This window comes from Phycodurus eques, chromosome 11, assembly GCF_024500275.1.
Source record: "Phycodurus eques isolate BA_2022a chromosome 11, UOR_Pequ_1.1, whole genome shotgun sequence".
In the NCBI taxonomy this organism is placed as follows: Eukaryota; Metazoa; Chordata; class Actinopteri; order Syngnathiformes; family Syngnathidae; genus Phycodurus; species Phycodurus eques.
In genome coordinates this window covers 14,391,866-14,417,333 of record NC_084535.1, presented here as the reverse complement: position 1 = coordinate 14,417,333, position 25,468 = coordinate 14,391,866, and the positions used below count along the sequence as shown (strand labels likewise).

General features: G+C 39.5%; 1 protein-coding gene across 9 annotated transcripts in view; it reads left to right on the top strand.

The window, feature by feature from the left end:
- eys (eyes shut homolog) overlaps positions 1–25,468 on the top strand; it is a 259,849-nt gene that overhangs the window by 38,493 nt on the left and 195,888 nt on the right. For 7 of the 9 annotated variants that reach the window (XM_061690329.1, XM_061690331.1, XM_061690333.1 and 4 more), the window contains exons 1-2: positions 15,412–15,512; positions 24,800–25,468. The exon at positions 24,800–25,468 is cut by the window's right edge and continues 128 nt beyond it. The exons of 1 other annotated variant lie outside the window; for it this stretch is intronic. In XM_061690329.1, coding sequence (XP_061546313.1) covers positions 24,849–25,468 — 620 coding nt within the window. In that variant the 5' untranslated portion in view covers positions 15,412–15,512; positions 24,800–24,848. Of the gene's footprint in view, positions 1–15,411; positions 15,513–24,799 lie in introns of those variants that run through there. One more of the 9 variants, XM_061690334.1, reaches the window with a different exon arrangement.

Below are 25,468 nucleotides of genomic sequence, written 5' to 3'. Positions count from 1 at the left end.
TAATGGGTCACTGTGATCTTTGTTCTTCATGAGCGGCTGCAAGTGAAGCCGATGAGGGACAGTTTAAAATGACAAATGTTTTAAGCAGTACACAGACTGTAAGCAGAGTGAGAGGGAGAAAGCGTTTGTTGCATTTCATATGCTCAGTACTTATTGTCACTGTCATTATTATCGTCGGTGAGAGAGGTTACTACTCACCCTGATAGCTGAAGCACTGTGATGTAAGAGCCATCAAGCAGCCATTAGAAGCATGGCCCAATAAAATCAAAATAAGTATTATAATATTGTTATAGGGGACGGGAATAACATTTTCACTCCATTAATCAGCTCTGTCATTACAGTCGCTTCACATCAGGTAACCTTTCTGAGATAGACCTTTAATACCAGCAAGAGTTAGATGCCCTGGTAATGGGAAAGGCTTGCCACATCAGAGAGCACCTCAACCTATTATGGCTTCCATTGCGATGCTTTGCAAATTTGCAAGATTATTTTCAGCATTCACGGAGCTGCCAGCACCGTTTTTTTTTTCTTTTTCTTTTTTACCGGCTCCGAGCTGCCTTGAAAGACCATTGCATCCATGTACATTAATCGCTGCTTTGCCAGCTGCTCAGAAAGGACTGTGGGAATACCCCATCCAGCTACAGTACGAGCTGCGGATAGATAGCTAGCTGCCCCTGACCGTGACTGTGTGCACGTTGCAAGGGAGGGCACCGGGGAGGGAGCAGGAAATAAGGAAAAGTTCTGAGAAAAAATATAGCCATCCATAGGACCGCTTGTTTGCACTGGACGGACCCGGGGCACAGTTGTCGACCGCTGAATGTGTACATGTAGCGGGGCGATGGGCGAAGCAGTGTGGAAGTTGAGAGGAGGGGAAAAAATAATAATACAAAAAAATAGTCCGGGAGTTTGCACTGGTGTAATGCTTAATCCTCCATGGTGGGTGACAAGCAGCATTTATGGAAGCATTATCATTAAAGGAGGAGAAGGAGTAATTAACTTAAGAACGAAAGACACATCATCACGTCGTTTTCGTGGCGACTTACCACAATATACAAGTTCGTTGCCAGCTAATGCCGAGCAAAGCTTCTGTGCAACATTGGCACCCAGGTTTTGTCTGATCATCACGCAATTAGGGACAAATGTCATGGACAGATGCATCTCCATCCTTTTTCCAGTCTGCAACATCCAGACTGATGTTTTGTAAGGTTTTACTGTCAAAGATTTGCATGTTCTTTCAGCGCATTCAGGGTATACGCCCAGAGCATAACAGAGCTCAGAACGTCTAAATTTTTCACCATTTTGAAGCCGATTTTTTTAAAAGTCATCTATTGAAATTTGTGGTGTGTCAAACTTATAAGACATTTTTATTTTCACCTTGCAGGGATTTTAATTGTTTAAAATTATATCAGTTATACTGGCCTGGTATTTACTTGGTATCAGATTGATACCAAATTTTGCAGTATTGGACACCACAAGAGCCTATTCTTGTGATTTCTCAGCTTGATGTAATTTGCTCTAATCATTTAGTTGAAATGAGCTTTAAGTTAGGCAGATTTCTAAAATATATTTTCTTTCAATTTTTTTAAGCTGTCACACCTGCTTCAACATCTTAAAGTGGCAGTCCAGTGCTCTGTGTGTAGTCTGATGTCTGAAATTTTCGGCGTCCTATTTGCTGGAATGCAGTTTTAGCTCGGTACTTCCCAGCACTGCACTTTAGGCCGAAATGGATAATGTTACATTCTGAAAGTGTGCATCGTCTAATCATCTCACATTGAGGTGTTAGCATTGGCCTAGCCAGCCTTTTGAAGGGTTTAAGTCGCTTACAGGAGAGGTGCCAAAACAGGGCCTCTCCCTTGAGCGCTCCATTTCTGTATAACACAAGGTCATATGGAATTGAGCTGTAGAGCTGTTCGGAATATTTATATGGTAGCGGGGGACTTGTGAGTGCAACGGTGTGGTTGTTGGCATCATAGCAGCATTTTAAGACCATATTGAAAGGGGTTTATAGACCAAACATAATTTGAAACATACACACTAAGGTCAACTGCTGTTTTCCCCATGTTTTTTTCCCTTTAATTAAATGGTCTTACTGAAATGAGCAATTGTTGTCTAAAAATGCAGTTCCACTGCACCTTTACATGGCAAATTACCTAAATGATATAAATCAAGGGAGTGGACATGCATAACAGATTTAAAACACTTTGCTTTCTTTTCATTTAAATATTCAGAGAGTTGTAGAATGGCTGTCATTATGAATGTATTTTACGCAACACATTCAGAACACAACCTTGCGTGCAAATATGTTTACCGAGATTTGTATTCTCAGGACTCCTTGCTAATGTTGACAACATATGGAGAAAAAAGTCAGGTTTCTTGCAGCCAGCAGAGAGCGAAATTACAGTGCAATGAGATGGGAAATTTCTTTGCAAAAGCAGGTCTGGAAAATGTTGCTGCCTTTATAAATAAAGTGTGGGCAAATGGAAATGGGTAGGAAATATTTGCATTTGGAATATTGTTGTCTTATTTATTTATGGTTACCGCCACAGTGGTTAAAGGGGACATTATGCCTTTTTTTCACAATTTGAAACAATTCCGAGGTGTGTAAATAACATGTACTGTTTGTGACATGCTTTTGTCAAAATACCAGAAGGATCAATCAAGCATTATAGCACCCTGGACGCCCAATTTTCTAGCCTGTTTTTTGAAGGGGCGCTCCTGTTTGAGAATTAGAATCAGAATCCTATTTATTTGCCAAGTATTTAAAAAACACACAAGGAATTTGACACGCTGCCAACTTTAACTAATGTTGCATACAACTTTTGTTCCCATGAAGACCAGATGTTAGACCAGATGTTATACAAGGCAAAAACCTTCTACCTGCGGAAGCAGAGTCCAAGTAAACATTTGTCAATTAGTATGGCTCTGTGCATGTGGGACAGGCAGCAGACATAAAGCTGAACTCAAATAATTATGAACTATTATATATATATAATTACTATTACTAATAATTATTATGTGTCACTAATCAGTATAGTATAGTATAGTGTTTTCATGTATTCCAGAGGCCATTGTCGTTTGACCCAACTAATTATATAAAAACAACTAAAAAGTCAAATTTCCATAATATGTCCCATCTAAAGATGTTAGCAACTATGGTAAGATTTAAACATGGAATTTTAATCTCAATTGCACATTATCTTGTAATTTGCCAATATTGGTAAATTGATCCGGCATGTAGAATTCCACAGGACATAAAACACTCGGGTTTTTTATTGTGAGAAATTAATCTTATCACATAGACCGCTTGCTGTATTTAATGCAACACATTGCAAAAGTACAGTGTTTATTTTTCCAAGGTTGCATTTGATGGCTCAAGATTGAAACATTTCTCAAATATATGAATCCAGAGGCCAAGGTCTCGGAATAGACTGTTTAAATGGACATTACATATTGTAATATTCAACCATCCGTGTGTCAGTGTATCAACTAAAACTTACTCAGCAAAAGTCAAAGTAAACAAACATTGTGTACAGACACAAGACAACAATGTGAATATGATATCACATTGAGCGTCAGGGGAAATATAACAAATAACCTTCAGCACACTGTATAGAAACAGGAAATTACCTTTCAGGAACCAGTGTGCTGACTCAGGAAAGCTACAAGGTACAAAGACTCTCACGGCTCACAAAGGCGCCATAGAAGGGGTTCAATCACCGAGTGTAGACTGCAATCAGAAGAAGAACATACAGTATCTACTAGGACTGTTCAAGAATGGGTGGTGACTCAAACTGGGATTCGAGTTGGTGTGGAAAAACCATTATCGAAGCAGAATTTCTGAATAAAATTAGAACGCATCTTAGAATATCATACTACTTATTATATTCGGGGAAGAGATGCAACTTCTGCCACACCATATTTACTTAAAGAAATACAACATATTTATCGAACTTTAGCCTGTGTTTATGGCCGATACCATTAGGACTGACAACTTATAGTTTCTTCACATGTGCACAGTTGTGCAGTAGTTTGTTCTTGCGGTTCATCATGAATCACGGATGGATATAGCCGTAGCCCTCCACCGAGACGATATCGTTGCGAAAGGGGGTGTCATGGATGTTCATGGCAGATGGTGACCACAGCAGAATGAATGGGAGAAAGTTGTGCAAGCTCACGCTCAGCGTGGCAGAACGAAAGTTAGCCTGCTAGCTAGTTCGTTGGATTGAAAGGAGGCAGCTGGTCCCAGCCAGCGTGGATTTTCATGTTTTACAGCACCGAGATGTGTGCAAAACATACCCGGATTCTACCTTTGGCCAAGGTATAGAGAGGGATCCTAGTTAAAATAAGCCATCTTAAACTAAAAAGAAATACTTTTCCAGAGGGAGAAGTGACAGCCAAAATGCACCAGCGTACTGTTTTTCCAGTTCAATATAGTTTTCAAATAAGCAAAATTGATTTTTCACTAGTTGGGCTATGACATCTCTTTATTTCAAAATAGTACAAGGAGAAACTATTCAATTCTGATTCGGAAGTCATACATTACTGTCAACACAAATAACAAAACGGGATTTAGAGGGCGAGTCTGGGCTCTAGTATCTAATATAAATGTGTGCGTGTGTGTGTGTGTAATTTACTCTGAAAGCTTTCTGTCCAACTTTCTTTCTCCACCAGCCACCCACTATTATCTTTTTTTCTATCCATGATAAATTTCATAAATCTGCTTGACATTACATATTGAAGTAAAAATTACATATACATATCCTTATTTTTTGTAAATAAAGTGGGAGAAAATCCTCATATTGAAGTTATTTTCTTCTATTCTATTTAGGTTTAATTGCTAAAAAATTTGCATACATCCCAGTAAATTTGTATTTAAACATCCATCCATCCATTTTCTGAGCCGCTTCTCCTCACGAGGGTCACGGGCGTGCTGGAGCCTATCCCAGCTGTCATCGGGCAAGAGGCGGGGTACACCCTGAACTGGTTGCCAGCCAATCGCAGGGCACATACAAACAAACAACCATCCGCACTCACATTCACACCTACTGGCAATTTAGAGTCTCCAATTAATGAATGATTTTGGGATGTGGGAGGAAGCCGGAGTGCCCGGAGAAAACCCACGCAGGCATGGGGAGAACATGCAAACTCCACACAGGCGGGGCCGGGGATTGAACCCGGCTCCTCAGAACTGTGAGGCTGACGCTCTAACCAGTCGGCCACCGTGCCGCTGTATTTAAACAGATTTAGTCTAAATTCACATTTGAACATTGATTGTCAAAAAAAGACAGACAAGGTAACACTGACTATATAACCGAAGTAATCCACTGTCATAAAAATAAACATATTTCTGGTTCACCTGTAAAAGCCTTTAGCTAAGCCTTCACCATTTCAACCTACAGTAACTACTATATGATAATTGAAGAACTGTGTACGGTGCAGACGCTAATGTTGCAAAGCAACATCGTCCACATATGATACTTCCTGCTCGTATGTATCCTCAAATTATTTTTGTATTAGAATGTGTCTCCTTGGACAGCAACATTGTGACATTGTCACCAAGGAAACCAACAAAAATGTCATCACAATGAACTTTTGTTTCAAAAAGAAGGGGGGTGACCTCTTTTGTGCCACAGGTTACAAGGATATGCTCTGTCCACCTTGATCCATGTTCTGGCCACTGTGAGTCATGGCTAGTCCCCATCCAATCACCATCTCATAATATATCAAGGGAATAGCGTAAAACTAACATGGAGAAGTCTGAAGAATCTTGGTCACAACTGTGGCTAATGGACAGTGGAGGCATTTCGTTCAGACTACACCACAGATGTAATGATTCAGGTGGACAGAGGCTGGGTCCACTGTCCTACCTCCTGCATCCTCCCCTCGAACACCAACTGCCCTCATGTCTTCCCTCACGACATCCGTCAACCTTCTCTTTGGTCTAGCTCTCTTGCCTGGCAGCTCCATCCTCATCATCCTTCTACCAATATACTCACTATTTCTCCTCTGGACGTGTCCAAACCATCGAAGTCTGCTCTCACTAACGTTGTATCCAAAACATGGAACATTGGCTGTCCCTCTGATGAGCTCATTTCTAATTGTATCCAACCTCTTCACTACAAGAGCGAAGCTCAACATCTTCATTTCCGCCACCTCCAGCTCTACTTCCTGTTGTCTCGTCAGTGCCACTGTCTCTAATCCATACATCATGGCTGTCCTCACCTCTGTTTTATAAACTTTGCCCTTCAGCCTAGCAGAGACTCTTCCATCACACAACACACCTGACACCTTCCTCCACCCGTTCCAACCTGCTTGGACCCGTTTCTTCACTGCCTGACCACACTCACCATTGCTATGGACGGTTGACCCCAAGTATTTAAAGTACTCCACCCGTGCTATCTCTTCTCCCTGTAGCCTCACTCTCCCCCCACCATCCCTCTCATTCATGCACATATATTCTGTTTTACTTCGGCTAATCTTCATTCCTCTGCTTTCCGGTTTCCTCCCACATCCCAAAAACATGCATTAATTGGTGACTCTAAATTGCCCATAGGTGTGACTGTGAGTGCGAATGGTTGTTTGTTTGTATGTGCCCTGCGATTGGCTGGCAACCAGTTCAGGGTGGAGCCCGCCTCCTGCCCGATGACAGCTGAGATATGCTCGTGAAGAGAAGCGGCTCAGAAAATGAATGGATATATATATATATATATATATATATATATAATTTTGTACCGGCATTACCAAATTACTGGTAACGTTTTATTGCTCAGTGACTGTGTTTTTATGTTTTTATGCCCCAAAAGTATTGTCTGTCAATTGACTGTCTGTTGTCGTACGACAGCTGCTCCAACTACCGGAGACAAATTCCTTGTTTTTTTGACATACTCGGCAAATAAAGATGATTCTGATTCTGATGCAGTTTGGGAACTCTGAATTTAACGTAATTTAACCTAGCCTAATTGCTAAGCCCTTCTCCTCGTTAAACGGAAGAAATGTAACTTAAACACGTTATTTCATGCAAAATAACTGCAGAAAAGATGTAGCCACACTTAATTTTGTCACCCTGTTTGTTTGTTACTGTGAAATAAGAATGAATTACATATTTTAAGGTTTGTCTTTGTTTCGTTATGATTTTAATAATTTTTATAGCTTCTATCTATTTGGTGATCTGAAGCTGCAGTTGATTTATTATTTCGTGGCAGTGCTTCACCAAAAGATCAATCTCTATGACTATTCTACTCTTCACATGGTGGGTGTTGAATATGAAAAATATACCAAAGTAGCAACATTTCCTCTTAGATCTTTGATCCTTGCACTCAATTGTATGTATTGTCAAAGTCTGAGCCACTCCATACCTGAAAAGATTATCTTGAGCATCACCCTTCAATAAATATGAATAAACAACATTACCTCAGCAAAGATGTGTGACAATGTTATGCAGGTATTGATATTTATTCTTTAGTTTGGGCAGAGAGGTGATGTTTTTCATTAGTGCACTGCAGAGAAAAAAAAAGCCATATCATGATACACATTATGTAAATTTATTTTCCAGATTTGCGTTGCATACAGTTGGTGATACTTTTCTTTCAGAACTTTGTATGACATATAGGATTCCAACCCCACCCAAATCAACATTTTGTTATGCTCCACGGGTGTGCACTGAGGAGGGTTAATTGTCAGTTAGGCTGACCTTTTCCATTTGAATGAAGAAAAATGTCAGAATATTGTCAATGCGACAATTCAATTATCACTCCATTTATCTCCAGGTGACGTTGCTCGTATCCTCTTCCTCTATTCTTTCCAGGTAATTCTTCTTCTTCAATTAATTTTTTTCATGCATTTATAAAATATATTTTGGGGTTCTTTGTATGAAAAAATTTAAAATCCTTACTCTATGTCATGTTCACATTCATGGTGATCCTAAATGCTGACCATGTTGTTGCAGAGCCCCATGCTGTTTGGTCAAAAGTCAGATTGGATGAGACAATGTAGCTGTGAGAGCTACAGTCAAAGTAAAGTAGGCTCTCTGTAACAACACAAAATAATTAAGTTAAGACTTCTTTGTATTAATTCAGCTCTTACTTTGCAGTGAAATTTTTGAATGAAAAGGTTATAACAACTATCTTTTAATAATTGTGGGGGATTTCAACCAAAGAGTGTGTTCCTCTCTAGGTTAATAGACATGTTAAATGCAAACTAAGGTAACAATCTTGTGTGCTTAACAAGATATAACACTGATTCAAATGATCAGGTAAATGAAGCCATGGAGAGACTTTAATGATGCAGACAATGACTCATCAGGACACACAAAGCACAAACCTTCGGTACTCATCGGCTGCATCAATTGGTGCAACTATACAGCTATATTTTTTTGGAAAATGTATTGCCTTTCCAACCTAGAAGGACACTAATGAGAGCACAAGGTTGAACTATTTACAATTTATGTTTGTTTGTCTGTGTATTGTGCTAGCCTCATTTAAGGAAGATGACGTAAAACAACTGTACCTATTTTTTTATTATTATTTTTTTTACTGGCGCATGTCCTATTCTGGGTCGAAAGGCTAAAAGGAAATTAATTCCGCTATTATTTAATTCCGGATTATTGAGACCACTTTTATGCAAATGTGGAGTTCCATGTTTACAGAAGGTGACACAAGATGACAGGACTGCAAGATTTTATTTTTCAATTCTGGCAGATTTTAGATTGTGACTCAAAAGGCAAAAAGAACAAATAAATAATGGTGCCACCATTGGGGAGAAAAAAACAAAACATGAAGCACCGCTGAGATTATTTACAGATTATTTCCTTTTTTTGTGCTAATGGATTAAAAAAAAAGATCATGTAGCTGTCTTTCACACCTCTCTTAGCAATGCACTCAATTGTACATTAGATTTTGAACACGTTCCCACTTGTGTTGAAATCAAAATTGTGTATGAATCTAGTTTGGTAAATCTAATTAGTTTAGCCCCTGGGGTCTGGATGTGACTCAACCAGGAAGTATAGTGGCCATTAAGAGACAAAAGTCATTTGGAAAAGCGGTCTATGTGCTATAAAAGTTGAGTTGTATTTTATAATAATGAAGTTGGTGAGCATTTCCTTCACAATTTTTCTTTGACGCTAAAGTAATCCATCTCACTAATAAGATTAGCAGACCACTTATTGGTTCTCGCTCAAGTTTTTATATAGTGGGGGAGGGACGACTCATGCCAGAAGGCCAAGTGCATCACTGGGTGCCTTTTTAGCCGTGCCAAAATAAATCCTGAAAATCGAAGTGGTGGAAAACAATTTAATGTTGCGCAATGTCCACAATTGAGTGCCGTATAGTTCTCAGACGTTGCACACATTTTAACAATTACTTTCAAACATCCATCCATCCATTGTCCATAGCACTTTGTCCTCACTAGGGTTGCGGGTGTGCTGGAGCCTATCTCAGCTGACTTTTGGCGAGAGGCGGGCTACACCCTGATTCGATCGCCAGCCAATCGCAGGACACATATAAACAAACCTCCTCACAACCAGACACCAAACAGAACCAAAAGTTGTGATGAGACAATTGTGAAGATTTAACACATATCTATGAAGGGGGAAAAAAAGTTTTATACTTGCTCTACGTTGCCATTCAATGTATTATTTCTATAAACAACTGTGAAATCCACCAGCCAACTTTTTGAATTGAAAGTTTGCAGAAAAGCTTTTTGCAGTACGCACGGGTTTAGAATACTCACAGAATTGGGTCTATTTATGGCTACCGCATTAAAGTCTCTATTACCCCCCACTATTGTATTGTGGGATTTATGATAACCCATATTTTCATTTTAGAACATTTACAGCTTTAAAGCTGCTTCAGAGCTGCAATTCTCTCAAAATACAAACACCATGATAAAAAAAGGTCATTTATTTTTTTCAGTATTCACAGGATTCAGTGTGAATTCGAGAATGAATCAATAAGCTTTGCATTCAGTATAAAAATATTCAGTCTACTGCATTCATTTGAATACTCTAAATGTATTATGTATTGTATTTATTTATTTGTATTTATTATTTTTTTTATTTTGGGTTCTCGTATGTCAAGTCTGCAGTGTAGAGCCATCGCAGCAACAGAATCTTGATCGTGTTGCCATGGAAACTGGGTATTAAAAATAAGTAGAAAGTATTACTTTGTCCTGGTGAAAATGTGCTGTGTTGTCTTGAAAAAAAGATGTGGACACATCCTTGGGATATACACTGCAGATATGGCTTTTTAGGATGTATGAAATGCAGGTGCTTGCCATTGTTTTTTTTTTTTTGTAGTTTTGTTATTTAAGAATGAATCTTGATTTAGTTGTTATACAATTATCATAACTATAATATTTCCTTTCTGGCTTTATGATAACTATGTTAATTTAGGTTCGTTGTTCAGCAGCCCCCAAGACGTTTTTATATTAAGAACCTTATAAAATCTGGTTTAATGCAGATTTGTAACTGTTGAAAGAACCACTTTCCACAGAGCTGAAAGCATTCAGTGTTAGTTTTGGTTCTTTGTCGTTAACCTAAAATAGCAAGAAGCTATTAAGCTTTTACTGGAGAAAGACATGGTGAATTGGAAAATAACCCACTTTCAGGCCGTGTGCTCCTCAACTATAAAATTAAGAATAAGGATAATGTAAAGTATAAGTGACACAAAAAAAAGGACAATCAGGCTACTTGTAGTGGTACATTCGCCTGACTTTGATGCTGGCAGCGTGGGTTCAGTTCCCACTCTTCACGGTGTGAATGTGAGAGTGAATGGTTGTCTGTCTCTATCCAGTGTATCCCCTGCGACTAATAGAGCCCAGTTCAGAATGTCGTCCACCTTTCGCCTGAAGTTAGTGGGGATTGGTTCCAGCTCCCCCTGTGATCCTGAACAGGATAAGAGGTTTAGTAAATAGATGCATGGATAATGAAAGAACTTTTCATTGCTGATGTCTTTTTTTTTTATTTGAGTTTCAAAGGGAAACAAGGTTGTTTTTCATCAGAACCTAAAAACCAAATACAAAGTAATTTTTATTCCACCATACTTCTAAGCAGAAATAATGAACAGATTCTCCATGGAGATTTACTTTTTATCCTTTTAGCTCACTTTGCTGGTAAACATCTCCATTTTGGGAAAGCTGAAATCCCAATAATATGTGACACAGCAGGTACTTGACTGTGCAGTTAAAAACAGAATATAATTGCTTAAGGCAAGGTGACAGGTCTAATAATCTGCCATCCTTTATATTTAATATTTAAATCCCAGGGGTAAAGTGAGAAGGATGGGATGTCCTTGTTTCAAGTGTCCTCTATATTCTACTATCAATCCAATGCACTGTAATCATGCTGCCCATGTTTAATGGGGTCCAACCGATCCAAAATTTAAAAGACGGCAAAATGCTATTTCAGTATTACAGGATGCATGTTTTCATTTTGTTGTTGTTGTATTTACCATATTTCACAACATTGAGACCGTTGTTTAATTTGTTGAATCTGATCCATTTGGGGGGGACATTACTTGCTTTGTAAATGTTGTCCTCCTCCAAACATGAAGGGAATTTATGCTCTGTAGGTCAGTGCAGGTAAACTCTGATATAGTATATTGCATATTGTACAAGCCATGAGTTATCAGACCTGAGAAGAAGGTGGGAGCAACCGTTGTCGGCAACTTTCCTAAACAGCACCACGAAGGCCGCGACACAAGAGCTTGTATTGGTGTCCAAATGATGCGATAATTATTTAGTTAATCCATGTGAGGGCATATTTTCATACGGGGATTGAAGTATCTACTCTGTCAGTACGCACACTGTTGAGTATCTACATCAGAATCAGAATCCTCTTTATTTGCCAAATATGTCAAAAACACACAAGGTATAGTGCCAAATATAATTTGTCTGTATCAATTGATATCATCAATTGTGTGTGCAGACCTGTGACTGTCATACCACAATTGTCAATCTTCACTGATGTTGTTTTTGACTGCACATATGCTGTTTTATGATTAGTGAACACAAAAGTGGGCTTGAGTTCAGTATTCAGCCGCTGAGCGCTTGTGGAACAATCTCATTATATTTATATTCAAGAGGGATCCCAGTATTTCTCAGCGGGCCCCTCGCAGCTGACTTTGTGTGCATAACTGCGGGCTTGATTAACAAGATGATGAGTCATCATATTTTGTAGTACAAAGAGCCTCAAGCCCACAGACTTTGTAACCTGCGGCAATAGATTGCAAAAGACTACAAATAACTGCAGATCAATGGACAAGGACTAAAGGGTTTTGCGATTATAATGTTTTACCTAAAATAAGTTCTTAACTATATTTGCATTAAAATGAAGGTTAGCTAACATTGTGTTTCATTTTGGGGCTGGTGTCCACTTAATTTATGTTTTTTTTTTTTTTCATGTGTGACTTATTGTCTTCATACATAATTGAAAACAATACAGAATGACTTAAATTAAGTCAATAACCCATGAAAGTGTAGTGTCATATAATGAAGTGATAACGTAGGGTGACTTTACATCTGGATGACAATGATTGTAAATGCTGGAAAAAAAAAAATTCACTCTAATCTAAAATTCAAGCGCTCATAGGCTGCTACATGATATGAAAAAATGCTCTGCTGTAATTTGGGTGGGAGGGGTATTTATCGGTGTAATTTTTATACATTTTGTAATAATATTGTTTTTTACACTTTTACATGGACACAACAGCAAAAAAATTCCTCCGGTTCAGTGTTCGATTGCAGGAACTTTAGCGTATGATTGGCAATAAATTTACAGTAAACACTCCTCAACTCCCAGCCTAAATAAAAGCATATTTTTAGATAAAAGGTCAAATATGCAAGCCTTTTTTTCATACCGGAGATGGTGGAATGACACAAATAGTTTGCAGTGCTATACAGATAAATGCTTGCTTTTGTGGGTTATATATTCTCATAAAAAAAAAAGAGCGCAGCGAAGGTCAATATTTCTACACCTAATGAAGAGGCCATAAACTGCAGGAAATATTGCCAATGTTGTAAGCCAAAGGGCAGCTCATTAATCTAACCACAGTGGGGGAGCCAACCGAATTCACCAATTTAAATGTCTGTGACCAGAATAAGCATTGGAGCTAAAATATATCAAATGTTAAGGTAAGGTAACATGTTTTATATTCATGTATTTTGATGTGAAGCGCTTTCCTGAGATTGAGCCTCAAATTACCATTTGAAAGTGACATAATGACAAAGATACACACGAGAAGCCCTTTTCAAGGTTCAAGTTTTCCACCATGTGCAGAGAATGCATAAGCCTTTACCAAGCCTTATCACTACTATGACAATTTTATAATCTATTTCTTCATATGTGTATGAATGTATTTAAACAATATGCAAAAATAACTATAGTTTATAACTGCACAATTATTTGGTCTTTTTTTTCAACAGAATTTAAATATACAGCATCACAGAGAGCTGTTGAATGGAGCATTTTTTTTTAATCAAGTCAGAAATCTAACAATTTAATCTTGATTGTTTTTGTAATTAACTATACTACTATTTAGGATTACATTTTTAATATTTATGTTGGTGGATTTTCTTCGAAATGTAATAGGATGATATTTGTAAGTATAGTATACATCCATGTAGTTATCTAACTGAAGAAGTTGAAAACAAAGCCATGAGGTAAAAATCTGCAATTTTTTTTTTAAAATCTCTGTCTACGTGGAGTAATTTGTTTTGGATGTCGTAAAGAGAGAGACACTTTCACCTGAACAATCTCCAGACACCAAATTGTCCTGTAGTAAGGCTCTTAACCCTTTACTCATACTGTTGCTTGGCAACGATCAGTAGAAAGTGATTGCAGTGGTGCAGCAGGGGATATGAATGTAACTTTTTATTTAAAGGGATATAGGTCATTGTTGAAATCCCTCATACACCAGCTGTCAAAACAGTCCCTGAACAACTGAATGTGAATATAATATGAGCACTGTAGAATCTTGGTCTGCGACTGCAAGAGCGGGATTTCAAAGTTAAGTGCCCTGTTAATTAATACTAATCTCTTTGGGTCAACCGCACAAATTTAAACAAATGTGCATCTTATCGTTTATTCACTTATAATCAGTAGTAGAAGATGATTAACATCCCTGCAGGATTACAAACATATAATGTAACGCTACACAAAGACTGACTTTGCACAGATATGTTGTGTCAGCATATCCCAAGCTGCCTAATTAGTACGCTAAAGTTGTTTTTGTCTAACTTTCCTGTTAATTAAACACACCATATATACATGGTTACTCTTCAACGAGCTTTCCGGTTTTTGATGAGTTGACTTGTTCCAGTGCTCCTCAGAATTCTGTGACACGTATTTGGAATGTTGTCAACGAGCACTACGTTTCTCATTGAGATAGCATGTTTCGTGTTTCGGTGTAGTACCAATGTTTGTTGGCTTTATGTACATTATGTTATGTACATGTATTGTGATACGATGTCAAACCAGTCTCAACTTTGCTTCATCGGTCATATTTCTTTCTGCCCTCTGAAACGAGAAGTAATGACCTTAAACTTTCCACTGTATCTTTAATCCTTTAAATTGTGTTAATATTGCCAATCCAATGTAAACATACATTTATCTAAAGTAGATTCATCTTTTGGACAAAACAATTTATACAACTTTTTATATGTACACTTGGGCCATGCTTGCATTTTACCGTTTACTTCCAAAAATGTACTGTTTCAAGTAGTAAGCAATGAAGTCAGTCAACTGATTAAATTTAAGCATAACCATATCTGCAATGGTCCACAGTCTTGTTTTTAAAGTCCACAATTTGTATTTGTTTTGAGCACCAATTCCTCATATAGGACAAAAACAAATTTTGATTTATTGAGTTGTTTACATGGCGGCATGGTGGTCGACTGGTTAGCACATCTGGCTCACAGTTCTGAGGAGCGGGGTTCAAATCCTGGACCCGCCTGTGTGGAGTTTGCATGTTCTCCCCGTGACTGCGTTGGTTTCCTCCCACATCCCTAAAACATGCATGGTAGGTTGATTGGAAACTCTAAATTGCCCTGAGGTGTGAATGTGTGCGCGAATGGTTGTTTGTTTAAATGTCCCCTGCGATTGGCTGGCGACCAGTTCAGGGTGTACCCCTCCTCTCCCCCGAAGATGGCTGGGATAGGCTGCAGCACGCCCGTGACCTGCGTGAGGATAAAGTGGTACAGAAAATGGATGGATGGATGGATGGATGGAGTTGTTTACATAAGATAATGGCTTGGCTTGCCTGCTGAATATTTAGCTTAGCCTAATTGAATAATCAAACAGGCAGGCTGTATCTCCGCCCTGTTGTGTCCCATAGGGCCTCTCTCCTACAAGTAGGCACGCCTCCAGTCCTTAGCGTCTGATCACATCTCCTAGCAACAGAGTCATCCGGCGCTCTCCTAAATGGCTCAGCTGTCCAATTCCCCGGGGAGACACACATCTCAACTCTGAATAAGAAATTCCACAAAATGATGCTGCAGTTCGGATCCTTTTGAACTTCATGGTGAGCATGTGTCCTTTGTCTAATTGACAGCGAGCAGACACGAATGCTGTGCTGCTCTGCATACACTAACAGATGGCCCTACTAGTCAGATTAGCCTGCCATGCTAAATCCTAGGCCTACACTTTGTAAAAAGGGTCCAGACAGACATGACGGCTGGGTGTAATGCTAATCTGTTGTTTAAAGAACAACTTTTTTGACTAGAAGCATACTCCAGATTAGTGCATGAGAGAAGTGGCATAGGTCCCAAACTATGTCAGACATAACTAACGATAATTAACAGTGAAATGTTCTAAACAAGGAGGGCACACATACAAATTGTGTACTGTATGTGACAGTATATATATATTTGACGTTTTTCCTAAATAACATTTCCTAGCGGTGTGTGGATATGCACTATAATCTAATTAGTTCTGTTTTGCTGAGGGCCAAGTTAACCCACTTAAATTAAAAGCGTGTTTTAAAAAAAATGAAGATATTTGAGAATTATTATTTTTTTTTTTTTACGCCCGAAGATAGCTGGGATAGGCTCCAGCAGCCCGCGACCCTAGTGAGGATAAGCGGTAAAGAAAATGGACGGATGGACGGATGTATTTTTTTAAAGTAGCAAACGCATGGTGACGCATTCGTTCATTTGTTTTTACCCAACCACCTGTGGTTCAAGTGTTCATCAGAAACTTCAAGTCAACTATTCACCTGTTGAATGGCTGAAACACAGTGTTACAATATATAATGCCTGATTATACAATATGAGTTTGACTTAAACTCTAATGCTATAACAGCTTCATACACTAAATGTACTTTTTTATGTCCACTCGGGTTATAAAAGTTGTGTATCATAAAACTGTGACACTTCTAAACCTTGGCAGACACACAGAACACAATGTGTAAATGCAATAATGTGCCCAAAGCTGTTAGTAAGTCAAAAATCTGTTTTGTGGTCTGTGACTGTACAACCTAAAACTAAATCATGATTATATGTGACTGTGCAGCCTCAAAGACTAGCCTTATTTTCTTGATGCTGGGCCCTAAACGTTGTAGGTGTTTGAAGGAAAAAATATGATATATTGTATTTACCCCAGAGAAAACTAACCGATGTCTAAATTGTCATGGTTATTTACCCAGAGTGCCAAATATACACAGAATCACAGTAGACAACATGACAAGGGGACTTTTGAAAACATTGTATCAAAGAAAAATTAAATATTTTGCAATGAAAAGTCACTGTGGTGAGGCCAAAGCTTTGGGTGGAGCTATGGTGCTTGTGGTCTTAGTCTAACTTAGTCAATGGCTCGAAGTGTCTTTTAAGTTTATTAAGTATGACTAGACCAGTTTTATTAATTATTTTCACACCGTTGCTCCCTATTGATGAAGTTACCCTAATTTTGAATGATAGCCATTACGTAAGGACAGGTCACATTGTGGATTGGCGGTTCACACCATTCTACCTGTCTCAATGATCAATTAATGTTCCTCAAAACCTTCAGAATTATTATTCATAATTATATTATTATTATTCATAATATTATTCGGATTTTGAATGACATGTAATGGTATTGCGGCATGAGGTCAAATTGTGGACTATTGGATCTCACCTTTATACCAGTCACAATTTTCAATTGATATTCAAACTTGTACCACATATTTATCTTTGTCAGAGGGTGAAACCAAAAGTTCACTAAAGTTGAATAGTGTCGCCTGCAATCATTTTTGTCAAAGCTTGTTGTAACTGTTCCCTCTTGTTCCATTACTCTCTGGCATATTTCAAACTGATCCACTGTCAAAATGTCCTTTTTTATAGATGCGTTTGGAAGAGCGATGGCACTATTTACTCACTGTGTAATGCTGTATTTCCTGTGACAAATGTCACCCGCTTTTAATGTGACTCAACAGTAGAAAACATTGACAGCAACTTTAGTGTCATTTTTTTGCATTAGAAATTGTCCAACCCTTTGCGAGAGGGACACGGTGATACTGGTGGGTCGCACGTCTGCCTCACAGTCAGATGTTCTGGCTTTGAGGCCTTTTTATGTGAAGTTTGCATGTTCTCCCCCTGCTTGCATATTTCTACTGGGACTTAGGCTTCTTACTACAGTCCATCTCCAAAGACATGCATATTAGGGTAATTGAAGGCTACACACTGCTACAGTATCCATCCATCCATCCATCCCTCCATTTTCTACCGCTTATCCGAGGTCGGGTCGCGGGGGCAAGCTTTAGCAGGGACGCCCAGACTTCCCTCTCCCCAGCCACTTCATCCATCTCTTCCGGGGGGATCCCGAGGCGTTCCCAGGCCAGCCGCAGGATGTAGTCTCTCCAGCGTGTCCTGGGTCGTCCCCGGGGTCTCCTCCTGGTGGGACGTGCCCGGAACACCTCACCAGGGAGGCGTCCGGGAGGCATCCGAATCAGATGCCCCAGCCACCTCATCTGGCTCCTCTCGATGTGGAGGAGCTCTACTCTGAGATCCTCCCAGATGACCGAGCTTCTCATCCTATCTCTAAGGGAGAGCCCGGACACCCTGCGGAGAAAACTCATTTCGGCCGCTTGTATCCGGGATCTTGTTCTTTCGGTCACGACCCACAGCTCGTGACCATGGGTGAGGGTAGGAACGTAGATCGACCGGTAAATTGAGAGCTTCGCCTTTCGGCTTAGCTCCTTCTTTACCACAACGGACCGATACAAAGTCTGCATCACTGCAGACGCTACACCGATCCGCATGTCGATCTCCCGTTCCATTCTTCCCTCACTCGTGAACAAGACCCCAAGATACTTGAACTCATCCACTTGGGGCAGGATCTCATCCCCGACCCGGAAAGGGCACGCCACCCATTTCCGACTGAGGACCATGGTCTCAGATTTGGAGGTGCTGATTCTCATCCTACATCCTGCTACAGTAAACTAAACTAAAATAAAAAAGGTTATTAATGCAGATTGTGTTAAACGTTGAAGGTTTCACTATGCATACGTTCAGGTACACATGGTCTTAGAATATTACTTATTTGTTTGTGCTTTACCAATATGGCTGAAAATATTTTTTTCCAATGTCACCAACGGAAACCTATAAAGCAGTTCAATGGATACAGAGGTTAATTTTCTCGACTGAGTAGTCCACATGTTCATCAGTGTTATAGCCAATGATGATCCACAAAGCCTCACAGGCAGCACAAGTGAGACAGTGTGACACAGGCAACAGCCTTGTGATGCTTAGTTCATAACTTCTCCCATGGCTATACAGTGGCATTAATTTGAATTATAGATGTTTCTTGAGAATTATCAAGTTCAATGTTTATCAAGTATCATTCTCATGATTCTTTCACACAAAATAATTTTGACTGGCATATTTGTTTAGAAAAACATGATTGACCATATCCACACCCCACAGTGTATCAAAAAGACACAAGCAGTGAGTCGGTCTGTGCAAGATTATTTTAAGCACTTTACTTTACAGTCCAAAGGTTTTCCTAATGATTGTGTAATTTTTACGCTGACAAAGGGCTGGACTTTTAGAACAGACTCACATGTTGGCGAATTGATTCAGTAATGAAGTTTATCTGCCTCCTTATGAAATTTCCCTTCTAGATTTAATGATTTCAGCATCTTATCTGATTTGGAAGGGATTTCTAAAACAACGTTTTAAAATGAAAGCTTTTTCAGGAACTTACTATGACAGAAAAGCAGCAGACTTGCGCTGAGAGGGAGGCTTGCAACATGAAGGGCTATTTTTATGTTTGTATCAAGCCCGCTGCACAAGCAGGCAAGAAGAACGAGGGATACATGGAGTGCACACAGCAGATCAACAAACATCGACATTAACATTTAGTTCCTGCAGCTTTCAAAAGATGTGATTCAAGGAAAGCATGATTAGAAATTACCATGCACAAGGATGCCTTTACAATTTAGTGAATTTGTATCAGCTTACGCCTGTGTGTGCTCATTGATACACAAGTCATTCGTTACCACTCAGGCAGTTGGCAGCTTCAATGCTATCGGCATTGTATTTATTTGATATGGAAAAAAATATCTGGTTTTATTTCAGTTTGAAGTTATGTTACCTAGACTATTTAATCGTCAAACTACTTTAGTGTAGTAAAGAGAACAGGGAAGTCAAAAATTTTAATGAAATGACACTCAAAGTCAGAGTTTCCAATTGTGAAATCGGGGATGTCTGACATCACACAGCAACAGTAGCACCCATTGTGATGCACTAAAGCAATTTAAACAGTACAAATTATATCCTCAGTATGTACGGTATATTGGCTACTTATTTGCCTGACTTCTGTCCAGGCAGCATGGGTTCATTTCCCACGCAATGACGATGTGAACGTCAACATGAAAGACTGTGTGTCTCTATGTGTGCCTTGTTACTCACTGGTGACCAGTCCAGAGCAGGCTGCTTTTTTCCTGATGTCACCTGGGATAGGTTCCAGCTCCCTTGTTTGGTTATGAAGTTTTCAGGATACAAACAGGTTGACATACTGTAGGAATACATTGTCATGTGGCACCAGAAGGCACGCTTGGTTACGGCCGTATTTATGGTTCTTTATTTGATTGTTTTCTGCATTCAAATATTTATTGTAGTCATGACTTTTGAGCAATTTGAGTTACATCGCCGGCCGCTGTAGGAATGGAACTCTGTCGCCATTGTGTTGATTTATTGTGTTATTTATTTATGAAAATTACTACGCTTTTCCTAACAGTTGATATCAACTATTTGCCAGATTAATTTGTGGAAAATACCATCTGGTGTTTCAGACTAATCATTTTACTCTAATTTTAAAGGAGGTGCAATTAAAAGTGTTTTTCATGTTTGATGAAAAAAACGGTTAACAAATTCAAAATCAAATGCATTTTTTCCACATGGGATTTAAACAAAGCATGCAAATATCAATATAAATTGAGTGTCAAATTCTGTCACCTGGCACGACAACAAGACTACGTGATATGTCTGCTATCCAATTTGGTGTGATAATATGGCTTCCTCATGGTGTCGTTGCTCAAATGAGGATATACGCTGCCTCCCTTGATCTGTTGCCCTCTGCGCACCTTCGTGTTAGGCATCCTAAAACGCTGGAGTCCTAATGAAAAGTCAAGCTGAGAGGAGACAATTACTTGACCCTCACGTTCCTGACCTTGCTTTTGACCCACTGGCCCTTATTACTAGAACCATGCCTCTGTGTGGAAAAGTTTAATCTCGATCAATACCTTAAAAACATAACTGAATAGACCTTTGGTCTCTTTATTTAGGTACTGTACAACAGTATGGATTTCTGTGATTTCATGAATTGACATCATTAAAGAAAAATAAATGTCACAATTAAGGTTGATAATTGTGGTTAAGAGCCCCAATTGAATTCATCTTTAATTTACAAGTAAATAATATCAAAGTCAGTATTTGGAACGAATGGATTACAGAACATTGAATAAACCAGGCTTCACTTGGCTTTTTATTATTATTATTATTTTTTTTACTTATTTTGGTAGATATTGGCAAAATAAATAAATAAAACAGAATTTTTGTACTGGTCACAGTGTCTCCTCTGGCATTAATCTATTACTCATGCTGCTTGTCGATGGTGTCTGTTTGATGTCCCCATGCATGGGGATATAAAAGTGTCTTCTTCGTGTCCCAGCTGTCTCGCTCTCTCTTTTTTTTTTTTTTGGGGGGGGGGGGGGGGGGTAGCTAGATCGCTGCCACGGCCATCTTGTGGATATGTGCAGTAGATTTTGCAGTGCATATAAAATATGCTATATTATGCACTCTATTATTGAACATTTCTGAAACCATAAAAATATAGATTACGAGTTAAGGAAGAAGCAGGCTGTTCAAGAAAGAGGATGCTGGTGAGAATTAAAGGGAGTGTGTGTAAAGTGTGGATATTTGAAAGGAAGCTGCCAGCTCCATTCACTTGAACGTACATTCTGGTCACAAACTTCGCTTTTTCATGCACAAGCACATTATACATTCTGAATATAGTTTAGTATTGATTTAAAACAACATTTGGTGCTTTACATACAATTTATATGGCTTGAGCCGAGGCAACGCGGCAGCATTGCTCGCAAACCCAGAAATGTATTTTCACCGCAGGAGAAAGTTCTGTGCATTTTGATTGAATGTAAACTGCGACATTAAGACGCCGTGCAACGGAGATTATAATTTTGAATCGCGTCAAAACCAGTGGCCGATCGACTGCTCAAGGAAACAGTTGCCAAACCACGCACACTGCACCACAGTTCAGTCACGTTCGCCGGCGGTGCTCGGTGTGCGCCAGCCTTAACCACCGTAATCCTAACCTTAACTCATCCTAAACTGCCTTAACCCCAACCCTACTCCCAAACCGAATCATAATAAACTGCTTTATTTTTTTTAATATATTTGTGATGGACATCTCGTTACATCTGTGTAGCGTACCCTCCCCGCAATGCAGGAGCCAATCATGTTGAAGTGGGGCGGTTCTTGCCGAGAAAGGGCGTCGGATTTCTAAGAAAGTCTGTAAAATGGGACGTTCCCTTTCCTGGTTGTCTCAATTGTAATTTGTTGTGTCTTTTGTAAAGTGTTTTGGCTTTTGTTAAGTTGTTTTCTGAAATGTAAAAGTGTTTCACAATTTGTTATATTGTTTTGCACTTCCAGGCCACCATAAGGGGCCCTTGAATTTACTCTGCAATTTCAAATATTGTTAAAATTTCACTTATGCTGTAAGTAACCTTTATAATTTAAATGGATTACAAGGATGTAAAAATGTAACGTGCAATGTGTTACACACACACACACACACACACACACACACACACACACACACACACACACACACGCCTACACACGATATTATTTTACTTTTAGGATTATTGAATTTAAGAATAAAGTTGTAATATTACAAGCATGTGTGTGTGTGTGTGTGTGTGTGTGTGTGTGTGTGTGTGTGTGTTAAACAAGCAAAATCCTTTCCAAACTAGAGGCAAAAATTAACCGTTGGCACAGGTTGTGCTTTGTGTGAAATGTGTTTAATCAAGCACACTACAATATACAGCTAACTCCTAGTCTGGAGAAACGCTGTAATCAAACGTGCCTTTTCGCAAACCCACTCATTGTGAAGTTCCTGCTGTGCACAGAGCTGAAATGTAAGGGGCCCCCACCTTATTTTTCTCAGACTTTTTGCCATTTTCTGTTTTGTAACGTCGGCATATTACCTAAGCCTTGTGATATTATCTTTTCTTCTATTTTAATGAAAATCAGTCAATTCATTTGATGAAAAGCAGTCTACTTTTTACATATGGTTCCATAGCCTTCATGGCAATACTCACTCTTTCATTCATCACGTCACCTTTGTCTTTGTGTTGCATTTTCAGGTTTTTTTAAATTAATTAATTATTTTTTTTAGGAGGCATTGACACTTTTTGTTTTATGTTGAGCACAAATGAAAATGGCCTGAGGGGTTAAATACTGTGTAGTCTGCTTTAACTCATCTCCCTGCCAGAGACTGAGGTTCAGGCACCGGTGGGGCAGAGAGAGAATATTTTATCTGGCATTGTCACTGTCTGCAGAAACTTAAGATGGGCTGAGGCTGCCGGGACACACTTTGTGGTCAGCAGCACTGCAGTGCCTACACACGCACACACACACACACAAACACACACACACATTACAAACAACTCTGCATGAAAAGCTGAAGAAACAAGCCTGTGAATCCTCAGAAAATTATGTTTGCTGTCATTTCTGTATTGTCGTGTTGGTTTAATCCAGATTTAAAGCAGCCCTGTTTGATTTGACCTCTAATTAATAGTTTCACTGGCTTTTGATCTGGAGATGAATTAGGACATTATTTTGAAGTATGAGATTTTAGTTAGTTTTAATGGGCCTACCTTTCATTGAACTTACATTTTTACTTTTCAACAAAATCAAACACTACATGGTTTATGTAGCTTTATAGGGCAAAATAAAAAGTAAGTTGCTAAGAAAAAAAAGACAAAGGGCTTTCTTTCCTGATATGGTTTGCCATGTACAACTTCCAGAAAACCAAACATCCATCCATACATTTTCTGAGCCGCTTCTTCTCACTAGGGTTGCGGGCGTGCTGGAGCCTATCCCAGCTGTCGTCGGGCAGGAGGCAGGGTACACCCTGAACTGGTTGCCAGCCAATCGCAGGGAACATGGAAACAAACAACCATTCGCACTCACAGTCATGCCTACGGGCAATTTAGAGTCTCCAATTCATGCATGTTTTTGGGATGTGGGAGGAAACCGGAGTGCCCGGAGAAAACCCACGTAGGCACGGGGAGAACATTGCAAACTCCACACAGGCGGGGCCGGGGATTGAACCCAGGTCCTCAGAACTTTGAGGCTGACGCTCTAACCAGTCGGCCACCGTGCCGCGAAAACCAAACAATAGTTACAAAATATATATTTTTACTATCCTTTTCAACATTTGGCCATATTGACCATGTATTTGTCGCGCATGTAATGTAATGTAATGTTCACACACTGAGTGACATCACAACCAATCAGTGATTGTGCTGTAATGACTGACTGACTGTAATGACTCTATTTTGGCCAATTAGCTATAACATTGATTGGAAAGCCTGTGAACAAACACCCATATTTGTGCCAATTTTAGAGAATGGAATTGCAGATTGACTTTTAAGCATCGTTCATAAGATTACTGGTTAAAGATGACCGTCATTATTTGTTTTTTAGGGATGCCTTTAGTTACACCCTTGTGTGACAGCAAAAAAAGGTTGAGTTACTGTAATTGAAAACAAACCGAGACCGCTTTTTCTTCCACTTTTCCATGTTTGAACAACATATATGTTTATAGGCCAAGACTTTCCTGTCTTTGGCCAGCTGTGAGACACTTCTTCTACCATATCCTAGGTCTTAACAAATGTCTCCTCCAAGTTGCAATTGCCTGGATGGTGTCCAGGAGGCACCAAAATTTATTTCTGAGTCACCTCCACTGGCTGTTCTTCAAATAAAGGCGTAAACACTGGACTTTGAGTCTCTCCTGGATGACTGATTATCTTTAGTAGTGAGCCTGGGCATCCTGTGAAGGAAATAATATTCAGGCAAAAAACAAACTTACCCGGGGGGGAGGCATGGTTACTGACATGTCTGCTTCTCAGTCAAGACTTTCTGAGTACCACATTCCAAAACCATGTTAGTTTATTTGAATATTTTTGACTACCCATGTGTGAATGAAAGTGTAGATATTTGGAAGGATATTTACTGAAGCTTTGAGAATATTGTAGGAGGTGTCATCTACAAATGATTAACTTAAAGTTGTGTCAATGTCCCTTAGGTATTCCTTGGCACCACTTCTTTCCTGGAATTGGACAAAAGACGAAAACATGAAGACATCACTCTTTTCCTTGATGTCCATCTTTTCGAGCTGCATGGTGGACATGAGCTTTTGTCTAACTGTTTGCAACAAACCTGTCGCACTTGAATGGCACCTGTACCAGAGCATCATCCAAGTGAACTGGACACTCATGGAGAATATTTGTGGCACTTTTGAAGACTGTTGGGGTTTTCATGGTGGAGATGACCCGAGTGTACCTATGAACTTCCCACAGATTTGCCCACTTCAGCTGCAGCATGGCGACAAACTGTCGCTGGTCGCCGATGAGACGCTGACGTCATATGGTGTCAGACTTATTAACGTGTCGCAGGACTATTTTGAGAGTTGTTCTGCAAATGGGCTGAAAAGAGACCAGCTTGTTTTCCCTCAGCACATCACTGGAAGCGAAGAAGTAGATAGCAAGTGGCTTGAGCCAGGTCACCACTACTTCATTGCTCTGCACAACGAAGACACTCAGCTGTGTGAGCACGGTTTAAGGCTCAATGTGCTGGTCAAGACGCAACTTTGCCAGGCCTCCCCTCTGGTTCCACTTTGTTCTGGGAAGGGTATTTGTGAAACAGACAACTGGGAAGAGCCGTACTCATGCCGATGTCACCACCGCTACTCTGG